The 12,308-nt window shown below is 29.9% G+C and overlaps 1 protein-coding gene across 13 annotated transcripts in view; it reads right to left on the reverse strand.

Annotated features, from left to right (window-relative positions):
* Window positions 1-12,308, reverse strand: part of LOC127701221 (abnormal spindle-like microcephaly-associated protein homolog) — a 62,675-nt gene that overhangs the window by 27,635 nt on the left and 22,732 nt on the right. For 8 of the 13 annotated variants that reach the window (XR_007981890.1, XR_007981888.1, XR_007981886.1 and 5 more), the window contains 3 exons: window positions 11,798-11,923; window positions 11,159-11,302; window positions 7,296-7,779 (listed from right to left, as the gene is read on the reverse strand). Coding sequence is in view for 7 of the 13 variants with exons in the window: in XM_052205033.1 (XP_052060993.1) it covers window positions 7,296-7,779; window positions 11,159-11,302; window positions 11,798-11,923 (754 nt within the window). In the remaining 6 variants the exon portion in view is untranslated. The remainder of the gene's footprint in view (window positions 1-7,295; window positions 7,780-11,158; window positions 11,303-11,797; window positions 11,924-12,308) is intronic. The other 5 variants (XM_052205037.1, XM_052205034.1, XM_052205040.1 and 2 more) reach the window with 3 other exon arrangements.

Genomic DNA, 12,308 nt, shown 5'->3' on the forward strand with positions numbered 1-12,308 from the left:
ATTCAGCATAGGAGCTTGGTAACTTGATATTTATAATGGTTTAATTCCAAAAGTCAAAAAGGTAAAACTTCCAAATTATAGAGTGAAAGATAGCTAAACATTAGCTTAATTTGTGTTAAGACTTTAAAAACTTCCACTATGTTGATAGAAAACAATTGTTACCCAATTATAAAACTGCACACATAAAGCTCCCTAGTAGACCAAAGAGAGGTCTGCCTGGTCAATTAGGTACAAACACTAATTGAAATAGTTTAAAATAACACGAATTAAGCTTAGAATGAACTGAGGATATTTCAATCTCAATCAATCTATATGAACAAAATTGTTAAATCTTAACAAATTTCTTCTTTTACAGTCAATTATACAGAGTAAAAATTCATGTTTAAGCTATCTGAAAAAACTTCCAACAAATATAATTTCATTCGATAAGCTAAAATATCAGTCAAATTAATTTTTTCAATTTATTATATATTACATAAACTATTTCCATCAGTGTTAATACCTATTCGGGTGGCTAAACCAATTATTCCCTTCTAGTGTTTTATGGCCAGAAAAACATGTGTATATAATTTGTCTGAACTTTCCTTATACAATGTTGATTTAATATCACAATCTGCTTTTAACAAACATTGAATACTTATCAAAATAACATAGGTAAAAATATTGTTCTGCATATAAATAAAATATTTAACAATATAATCTACGGTCATCTTAGCTGTTCTCTGCTGCTGCTTCTACAAAAAATTATAAAATAAAAATAAGTGAACCATGGACAGAATTAACACTGTGTTATAAAATTGACTATTGAACTTTTCATTTCTTTCGAAAAAGAAGACAAAATTGGATACATTTATTTCTAAATAAAAAGCATATCTTTTTTTAAACTTTTACAATAAATTTAAAAAAATTATTAATTGGTAAATTTTATTGCCAATCCTAATGTATCAAAACCATATTTAAACTACATGTATCCAAAATGTATTTAAAATAAGATGTGTGGAAAGCTCAGATCTCAATCATGTGTACCTATCTAAAAATGCTATACTAAAGATATCTTTATCAAACACTAGAAACAAAATATATATATAACTCTGTGCTACACACATCAACAAAAAATTTCATTAGTAAAAGTAAGAAACAGGATCTTACATGCCTTTTTATTTTTAGAAATGAGTTACTTCCCATTCAAAGGGAAGGGAAGCTTACTTTTTGGGCAGGTCACACAATTAAAGACATAAAAAATTGCATCTTCAGAGGACTTTTTATTAATATATTTCAGCAAAACCATTTTTTTAAGAAGAACTAAGTATCTTTTTTTCGAAGTAAACTCAGAGTTGACAAAAATGCTGAATATTTTATTTCTGTAAGTCTCAACTTATGTCACTTTTAATGTAAACTGTCATATCCTTAAGGTTACACGAGTTGACCAAAAAATTAGCAAAATATAATAGCACCCAATAAGCCAGGACAATATCTATGGTGACAATAAATTATACACTTTGTGTAATTTTTTAAAGGCATTCCTTTGAACTAAACAGTCCATGTAAATTATAATTGCTATTGGATAAAGTTATCTTTTTATAAAATAGATACATGCATCACCACATGACCATATACGTTAAGATTGTCAAGTTTCAATGCATATATTCTGAAACAGTTTTAATACAAAAATTTGTAAATTTAGATATGTTTTTCATAACAAAAACATTTTTATAAATATTGATTACGTATAAATCTGCATCAGGTGTATGTTTAATCCAATATGTTTTTAAAAATTTCCATATGAGAGGTGAATGAATAGCATCTGATCTTCTATCTAATGGTATTTACAATGATAAGTAAGATTCAGGACTTTCACAAATTTAAGCCACAAGGAGGGGATTTGGGTCCTATTGATCCCTTTTATTCTGCATCTTAAATTATACATTTTTCAATATAACTAAGGGCAAAAAATAAAAGCAAGGACAACTTGTAAGAGTATCATAGGATGACGAATGTAAATGTTCAATAGAAAGCAAAGAAGAGTTGCTAGCTAGCTAAAAACAGGACATCATACTTGATGAACATATACCAACACTTTCAATGGTAAATTTATTGGATCTTAGATGTATTTTCTTAGAACCAGTCAGTTTTTTTGATAATTTTGCTGTGAGAGATATAAATAAAGTACACATTCTTGTTGCAAACACAATTGTTTAGGAAAACAGCCAAAATGAGGTAATTTTACAATAGTTTTATAAATGTCTTGCATGCTTTACTTTAATTTCACTAACTATATGAAAAGATTTGAACAAATTTTGTTGACAAGCAGACTTTCACAATAGCATGTGTAAAGTTTTCGAAGATATAAGTGATGTTTTATTGCTATTTTTTGTAGTGTCCTAAAGCAGCGTATTCCTAACCACAAGTATTTGTACATGTAAAGATTGAAAGTGTTGGTTTTTTCTGTATGGTTACTAATCACAATATTATATAGTAACCAAGTTCATCTGTCATGACAGTTTTAAGATATGTTAAGGTATCCGTACTATATTGATGGTAACATTACAAAATATCTCTCATGTGGTGTTTCAAAATATTTTTGAGAAATATTTTAAGGATGTTCACACCTCTGATTCAAAATAACAAGCTTTTTAAAATATTGTTATACATTTATAATAAATATAAATAAAGGAACTTGAAAAGCAGAAAAAAAATTTAAGGTCAGTGTCAATTGAAAATTTGGCGGGAAATGATTGTCTCTAGATTTTTCATGCATATAACATTGGCCCTTTTTTCTTTCAAAAACTAGGAAAAAAATGAAATTTTAAACTATATGTAATAAAATTATGACAAGAAAAGTAGAGGTTTGGGGGTGAAATTTTTATTGGCAAAACATGGATAAAACTAGACAAAAAGTCAGATACAAGAGTAGCGAACATCCTTGTGGTGAATTATCAACTGATTATAGTATGGAGTCCTTAACATGTATATTTAAGTATCTAGACCTAAGGTAAAGGACATAACTCTTAAAATCACTGATATGTTTGTTTCAACCATTTTAATACAAATTATTCAAAGTTTTTAAATAACACAGATTATTTTACTTCTGTGTCAGAATATATGCTTAAAAAGCAATATTGATGCAAGGGACTATTACAAACACATTAATGATTTTCAGATTTATCTCCCTTAACCTCCCTAGGTCCTTATTCAGTTATGTAACAAACTATACAGGAATGCACACAGAGAGAAATGTGGTATGACAATCCACTTCTAAATTAAATTACACATAAAATACTGACTGTTTTATCAATTGCAATTCTTCATTAAATGTATGAAACAATCAATATCTATTGTAGGCATATTAGTATAAAAAAAAATGCTGAAAAAGCAACACAAACCAACTGTGCATATTATGTTTTGTTTCATATATATACATATATAAGTAAGAGTGAAAGAACAGGAGTTAGTATATTTTTAGAAGATCTAGCAAACTGTAGCAAAACCACCAATGAAGCAAACAGATAGCAGGGCAGAATTGTTCCAAAACATATTTTTTATGAGATGAACTACTTTAAACTCAGAAATTATTGCAAACCTTAATTGTTTTGATTGTTGATAATTTTTACAAAGTGTTTTTCTGAAATGCTGAACACAGATATTTCACTCATAATCTAAATCAAGTTTTAATTAGTTAATGTTTTATGCAATAATGAAAACTTTACAAAAAATTTAAATATTAAAAAAAAGTGTCAAAATTTTTAGAATATTTCATGGTATTTTACTTGAAGGAAACAATTGATAAATTTGAAGCAGTGTGTGAAAACTTTTTTTCTCTTACTCACCATGTTGTCAAGCAGTTTTTCATTTCAACTTGCCAAATTCAATTTCACTAGCTCTTGGCAAGTGACTTATTAATGGGACTTTCCCTCTTTTCATACATGTACATGAATATTGTATGCAACACATAGATATCATTCTAAGTTTACCAACAAAATCTATGTATATTATTTCATATATAAGTTTTCTAATTTATCTTATGTGGTTAATTCCATAACTGGTAACTTGACAATTACTATTTATTTGGAACAATTAATTTTATCTTTTGATTACCTGAGGTGGGGATATCAAATAGATTTTTTCCACAAGTAAAAACTGAAAATTTTTTATTTATGTTATGAACAGACTTCATTATTTCTATAATATAAATTGATGGATATACAGAAGCTTGAGTTGTTGAGCAGTTTCTACTGAAATTATAACATGTTTAAAAATTATAAACATGAAGAATTACACTGTATGTACAAGGATTGGATCATAAAGCATTTTTTTGCTCAGTTTGTGGTTTTCCTTTCCTTTTTAGTTCCTTTCGTTTCTAAATTATTTAGCCCTAAAAACTTTCATTTCCAAGTTTTAAAAAAAAAAATATATAAAATTGGTCAGTTCCCAAGTACAAGAGCTTGCCATATACGTTTCTGACTCGAGTTGGCAAGCAGAGGTTTCACACACTGTAATGAGGGAAAAAACAGCATTTTTTTAACTTGCATTATCACTGAGTTTGAAAGTAGATGAGACTTTATAAAGATTTCAACATCCAAAAATAAAATAATATTTTGGATATGTATTTCAAGTTCCTAGTATAGCTTCCAATAGTTTAAATCATTTTAAAATTCATATGAATGCCTGATATATGTTTGCTTTATTTCACTTTCAATCACATTAGCTGCCACTTCCATAAAAAAGCATTAAATTGCCCTGTACCTTTGTATATTTATTGTCAAGTTTGATAATAATCTCAGAAATTTCAGTCTGCAAAAGATAGATATAGTTATTTATAGATACTGATCATGATCATTACTGAAAAATGAGTGAACGACAAATCTCCTTTAACAATTTATATTATGGATGAATAAGGATTTCTTGATGAATGAATAAATATTACAACCATAGGACTGAATATATAAACAGAGTACTTGAAACTTTCAATTGACAATAGCAAGGTAAAATCATTAAAGCTACCATCCAACAAGAGTGCACACGCTGAAATGTCTCGCCTTCATTACTAATCATTGATATTATGTTGATAGTCCTAAATATAAAGCTTTATTACAACTGTCACATAAACTTAACATTAACCAAGTAAACTAAACATTGAACAATGAACCATGAAAATGAGGTCAAGGTCAGATGAACCATGCTAGGCAGGCATGTACAGCTAACAATTCTTCCATACAACAAATATAGTTGACCTATTGCTTATAGTTTGAGAAAAACAGACCAAAACACAAAAACTTAACACTGAGCAATGAACCTTGAAAATGAGGTCAAGGTCAAATAAAACCTGCGTGACTGACATGTACATCATATTTCCATACACCAAATATAGTTGAACTATTGCATATAGTATTAGAAAATAAGACCAAAACTCAAAAACTTAACTTTGACCACTGAACCATTAAAATGAGGTCAAGGTCAGATGACACCTGCCAGCTAGACATGTACACCTTACAATCATTCCATACACCAAATATAGTAGACCTATTGCATGCAGTATAAGAAAAGCAGACCAAAAAACAAAAACTTAACTATAACCACTGAACCATGAAAATGAGGTCAAGGTCAGATGACAACTGCCAGTTGGACATGTACACCTTACAGTCCTTCCATACACCAAATACACTAGACCTATTGCTTATAGTATCTGAGATATGGACTTGACCACCAAAACTTAACCTTGTTCACTGATCCATGAAATGAGGTTGAGGTCAAGTGAAAACTGTCTGACGGACATGAGGACCTTGCAAGGTACGCACATACCAAATATAGTTATCCTATTACTTATATTAAGAGAGAATTTAACATTACAAAAAATGTTAACTTTTTTTTCAAGTAGTCACTGAACCAAGAAAATGAGGTCAAGGACATTGGACATGTGACTGACGGAAACTTTGGAACATGAGGCATCCATATACAAAGTATGAAGCATCCAGATCTTCCACCTTCTAAAATATAAAGCTTTTAAGAAGTTAGCTAACGCCGCCGCCGCCGGATCACTATCCCTATGTCTAGCTGTCGCAGGCTCCACAAAAACCATTTTTTTCAATTTTCTTATATTTTTTTAGTGACCTTGAACGTTTCAAATAAGCAAGGGAAACTCAAATTACCATCTGGAAACTTAAGTTTTTGTAACAGAGACCTTGACATTTGACCCATTGATGCAAAAATCAATAGGCTTCTTCCTCTTTACTATATCTTCTTTCTGTATAAATTTCATTACAAGCAAACAAAGATTACTCAAGTAACTCTGTAGCAACAATTTTTTCATTTTTTTTCTATTTTGATTACATTGACCTTGATCTATTGACCCTAAAATCCATAGGCTTCTTCCCCTTTCGATTATCTTTCATCTGTATACAAGTTTCATTCAATCATAGGAAACTCAAGTTTCCATTTGGGATCAATCCCCCCCCAATTTTTTTTAATAATAGTGACCTTGACCATTCCAATCAAGCAATGGAAACTCAAGTTACCACCTGGAAACAAGTCCCCCCACTTTTTTTTTTTAGTGACCTTGACCTTTGACCCCAAATCAATAGGCTCCTCCCCATTTCTTATTTCTTTTATCTGTATAAGTTTGTTTCCAATCCAGCAAGGGGTACTCGTTATCATCCAGAAACAATTTGTTTCATACAAAGGAGTAAAAAAGGACAGACAGACAAAGAGATTTCTATAAGCTGTTGAAACTTTTTTTTTGGGGGAGCATAAAAATATGCATTTAGTCTGATTTAAATACAGAAATAACATCCTAATTTCACAGAAATTTCCTAATGGCTACGATAACAGTGGTTCCCAAGGCTTTGAGAATTAAACTGGACATTTGGACATTTTGTCCAGTTAACCATTCTTCTTAATTGAGTTACTGGACCAGACCCTTTTTTACAGGACATTTACACATATGATTTGGACAAAATTAAAAATTTTACTGGTCATTTGGTCCAGTAATGCATATCACTTAACTGGACAAAACCAATTTTTACTGGACCTTGCCCACTGTCCAGCGACCTTGGGAATGACTGAGATAAATCAAACATCAAATGGGAGGTAATTTTTTAAAGGATGTGGCTTTCGATTAATGAATAGATCATTGGAAATTCATTGATATTAATTAATCTATTCTTTTTCATCTTTTTTACGATTTTTTCTTGCTTTAAGACCTTTAAAAGTTGCCTGTATTTTTACAGCTGCTTTCTCAACATCAGGGTCTTTCAAATCAATATCTATTTCTTCCTCTTGACCTTGACCCGATTTCTCACCTTCAGTCTTCTTTTCTCCTTCCTCTGTTTTTTCTTCCTCTTTCTTTTCAACAGATGTATCACTCTTTTTTTCCTGCATTTCTTTTCGTGTTTTATATCCTTTGAATCCTGCTTGAATTTTCGTTGCCGCTTTTTCCACTTCTGGATCATTTAAGTCAATATCAACTTCCTCTTCTTTTGAATCAGTTTTTGTTTCTTCCTCTTTGGAATCAGTTTTTGTTCCTTCCTCTTTGGAATCAGTTTTTGTTCCTTCCTCTTTGGAATCAGTTTTTGTTTCCTCCTTAGATTCAGTATTTGATTCTGATTCTTTCGTTTTACCCTCCTCTACTTGTCCTTGTAATTCTTTTCGTGTTTTATAGCCTCTAAATCCAGCTTGAATTTTAAGTGCTGCATTAGCAGTCTCTGGATCATTTAAATCAATATCAACTTCTTCCTCTTGTTTCTCTTCTTTCTTTTCTTCTGTCTTTACTTCAGTTTCAGATTTCTGAAAAAGAATGATTCAATTATTTTCTCAGACTTTAACCCAAGATGAAAAATTAAAGTCCCGAAGACAATCAAGTAAATCAAAATCTGAAGACTATTAAATAAGATATAATAAATAAACTTTGCTGAATATATCCATGAACTGATTATCAACTAGAGGCAAAGCAAAGATTTCAACAAGCAAATATGAATGATAGTTTAAACACAAATAAGCATGAACCATTTATGAAATCTAATTAATATCAAACTCAAACACTGATAAAAAAATATGCATTCTTCTGTTGACTGAAAACCTCAGTGCTAATATATACAGAATGTTTAAAGTATATTGTAACTCAAAACTCTCCTGACAATAAATCTTTGATGAATTAAACATAACAGAGTATAATGCAAAGAAATGATCAAATTTTACATTTGATTCATGACTTTTGTAATTATTTTTTACATTATTTATCTATTGTTATGTACAGTAATGTCTGCTTTAACCATATCCTTGAGAAAACAAACACCAGTCTAAACGAAACACTTGCATGAATACATATAATAATAAATATACTTCAATAAATTAAACTTTGTACAGCAAATGCCTCTTATTCAAACATGATTGATAAGCTGTAAAAATGTCCCTTGCCACCGTGTAGTGTCAAATAGAGTCACAAGGCATGCTGAAATAGTCCAAGATAATCAAAGTCCAATAACACTATCAGATAATGTCAAAAGATAATATACAGTTTGGTCAACTACACAAGTATGAAAGCTTTCTGGCATATGATGTATGAGGAATTCCATCAACAAGATGTCATTGTGTTAAAATATTGCCCCAAAAATGGTCAATGTCCATCAACTCCAGCAAGAATTGCCAAATCAGTAAAATAGTGGACAAAAGTCTCAGAAGAGTTGTGTTCACAAAGTTTCATTGTTACAATAGATAAAAAAAACATTCAAAGTCAAACGACACATGCAAGAATTGTCTTATCCAAATGATGGTAAAGCTTGACACCTAAACAAAATGACACATAACCCTACCATGTATGAAAGATTTCTGGCAAACAGTCCAAGTAGAGTCCATTCTCAATGTGTCATTGCATTACAATTGAAAAGAAAAGGTCAAAGGTCCATTTCTCATGCAGAAATTGTTAAATCAAAATGACGGTACAGAATGCTCAGCTATGCATTACAACAAACAATCCTACCAAGTATGAAAACTTTCTTGGAAACACTCTCAGAAGAGTTGCTTTCACAAGATATCATTGTGTTACAATGTAAAAATAAAGGTCAAAGTCCCATAACTCCAGCAAAAATTGTCTCATCAAAATGACAGCAGAATAACTACTCCTTAAGACAAACAAATCCCCCACAAGTATAAAGCATTCTGTAATAGTATGTTGTATCTAATGTATAATTATCTGGATCTTTATAGGAACATAAAAATAACTTTAAACAAAACTGCAAACATTCTACATACATGTACTTATACACTGAAATGTAAAGAAATGAACATACTTCAAAATGAACAACTGCACAATTATGGTATACACCAAAAATAAAGAGTAATCTCATATGTCCTTATCTAAAGATTATTTGTCAGTGTATAATGTGGATAATTATAAGGCAACCCATAATTAAAGTCAGATTTATCATCCTATCGATCAAATGAAAAATGTTTGGTATTCCTCTACTATGGATGCCTCATTAAATAAGTAAAACTTTACTCAGATATAAATATATACTTTAACTTTATCAATGAAGAACAGACTATTTTCACATGAAAACTGAATGATTCAATAAGGAGAATGATAGTTGTCTACATCTTGACTTTCATAACTAGAATATCTATAACATTTTATAAACAATAAGATAAAAACAATCTAATATGAGTTTGTTAGTAATTAAATGGTAATAAGTACTTGAAAAATTATTCAAAATTTCAACTTGAATATGCATACATGTATTATAAAAGCATTCTCAATCTAAGATGGCCAAGAAAATAAAGAATAGATTTTATATATGTTATAAAAATTGAATGCAAGTAGGAAAAAGAAATGCCTAGTTTTCAACAAATAACCTGATCAAATTATTTTATATTAATCTCTTTTCCTTATTTCATACAATTTTAATGTCACTAGTCTCCCATGTTCAACTTTAACAGGTTATTTCTTCGATTCCAATGTTTTTTAGACATAATTACAGAAATAAGAAATCACAGGAAAATTTTTTTCTATATTTTTTTATCAAATTCTTTCCGAAAGAAAACTGATAGGTTATCCTTGAAATATTACAATCTGAATAAAATACTGATCCTGTATCCACACTTTGCTAACAGGGATGTGACACTCTGTTCTACTCTCTGATTTGGCATATATTACATCATCCAATGAAATTTCAACATTCAAAATTTCGAAAACGAGTATCATTATATAATTATGACAGAACAAGAAGATCCCTATAGGTCTTTAAAACAGAAAGTAGAATAGAGCCATGTCAGATCATTGTTAGCAAAGCATTGACATAGAATCTGTATAAATTTCAATTAAATTGTAAAAATTATATATGTATTTATATTTTGAATTTTTCTGTTTTAGAGCATCACTCTTCTTGCTTATGTTTATCAAAAACTGTCAAAAAAAGTCCCATTTTGAGGGCTTGGTGTTTATATTTAGTTATGAGAAAAAGCCTAATTATAAAGATATCTTATAGAAAGATGTTTATAACATATATCTTTTGTGTGGAGCCTTAGCTCATATAATATTTTGTCAAAAACAATATTTGAAAGGCCACTTTTAGGAATTATATTGCAATTTCAGGATGTTTATGATATCACAGTGACATCACAACTGACATTTCTGTCCTAAATTCATTAAACTGTGCAGATTATATAATCCTATTCATTTATCACTAAAACCAAATTCATTTTGAAGAGATTGGTATATTTATCTAGTAATATTGTTCTTTCAGCAACATATAATATTTCTTATTAATAAATCCCAACTTTATTGAAGTTGCACAAGCATAAAAATGGGTTAAAAATGTTTTAATCAATATAGATTATTAGAACAAATGTATATATATGGCAGTGATACATATATAAGAATAATATACCAACTCAGGTTTTACAAATATGGAGTAAAAAGGCATATATATATACAGACAAACGAAAGGGAAAATAGGTTAAAAACACATATATAGAAAAATTGCAGCTGAAATTAAGAAATTACATTTTATGTTTTTCAAGCTATGGATTATATCTACAATTATTAGTATGTTTAATGAAGGAACTATAAGACTACAAGGATAAATATGTATTACGAAAATATTATAAAACAGAGAAACTGAAATAGACAAGGCAGGCATGGATATAAAACGGAAAAAAATTCTCAAACCTTCGATTGCATTTCTTTGCGAGTTTGGAAACCTTTAAAGCCTGCCTGAATTTTAATGGCAGCTTTTTCAACATCAGGATCATTTAAATCAATATCTACTTCTTCCTCCTCCTCTTCCTTTTTCTCTGGTACTTTCTCCTCAGACTATATTTGTTTAAAGTAGATAATGCTTAATTTTAGTAACAATAAAAGTGTAAGATTCCATTTAAGCAGAAGAAGTTCCTGTAAGTTTGGAAAAATCATTTTAAGTTGCTATAAGCCTGGTAAAATCAATTTTATATTATTCATACGGCCATTTATGACGTATACATGAATCTGTAAAATCTACAAATAAAATGACACATTTTAAAGCTATTCCATTTCTGTTTTTGTGTTGTTTTCAACCAAAAACAATACTTGTGCTCCATCATCTCAGAGTAATGAGATATTTGTATGAACTAAATAATTGTGCAAACCTTAATATCCACAGAGTAGTGATAAATTTGTATGAACACATGTCTAAATTATGAAGAAAATGATTTAAAAACTAATGTGATAAACACGCACGAAGAATAACTCCTTTGCTATAAACTTGTGGACATGGATTATGCTTAACTAAAAACTACTATGTAATGATGAAAAATAGAATATGGATCAAACCTTGCTTTGCATTTCTTTTCGAGTTTGGAAACCCTTAAAGCCTGCCTGAATTTTAATGGCAGCTTTTTCAACTTCTGGGTCATTTAAATCTATATCTACTTCTTCCTCTTTCTGTGGTTCTGTTTCCTGTATGTAAATGAGGGTGAAACAACAAACGATGAGACATGTAAGTAGCAAGCTAAGTAGTGTAGCAGGATGGTCACAAATAGTGCATACTGTAGATTCATTATTATTCGTGGAATACCAATTTTCATAAATTTCATCAGTAAAGGTAAACAATGAATTTTAAATGTTCAAAGGAGGACAAATTCACTACAGATATAAGAAGATGTGGTATGAGTGCCAATGAGACAACTCTCCATCCAAGTCACAATTTGTAAAAGTAAACCATTATAGGTCAAAGTACGGCCTTCAACATGGAGTCTTGGCTCACACCGAACAGCAAGCTATAAAGGGCCCAAAAATGACTAGTGTAAAACCATTCATAGGTTTGTATGCAGACTTTGGCAGA

The sequence above is a fragment of the Mytilus californianus genome, unplaced genomic scaffold (genome assembly GCF_021869535.1).
Source record: "Mytilus californianus isolate M0D057914Y unplaced genomic scaffold, xbMytCali1.0.p SCAF_5, whole genome shotgun sequence".
Classification (NCBI taxonomy): domain Eukaryota; kingdom Metazoa; phylum Mollusca; class Bivalvia; order Mytilida; family Mytilidae; genus Mytilus; species Mytilus californianus.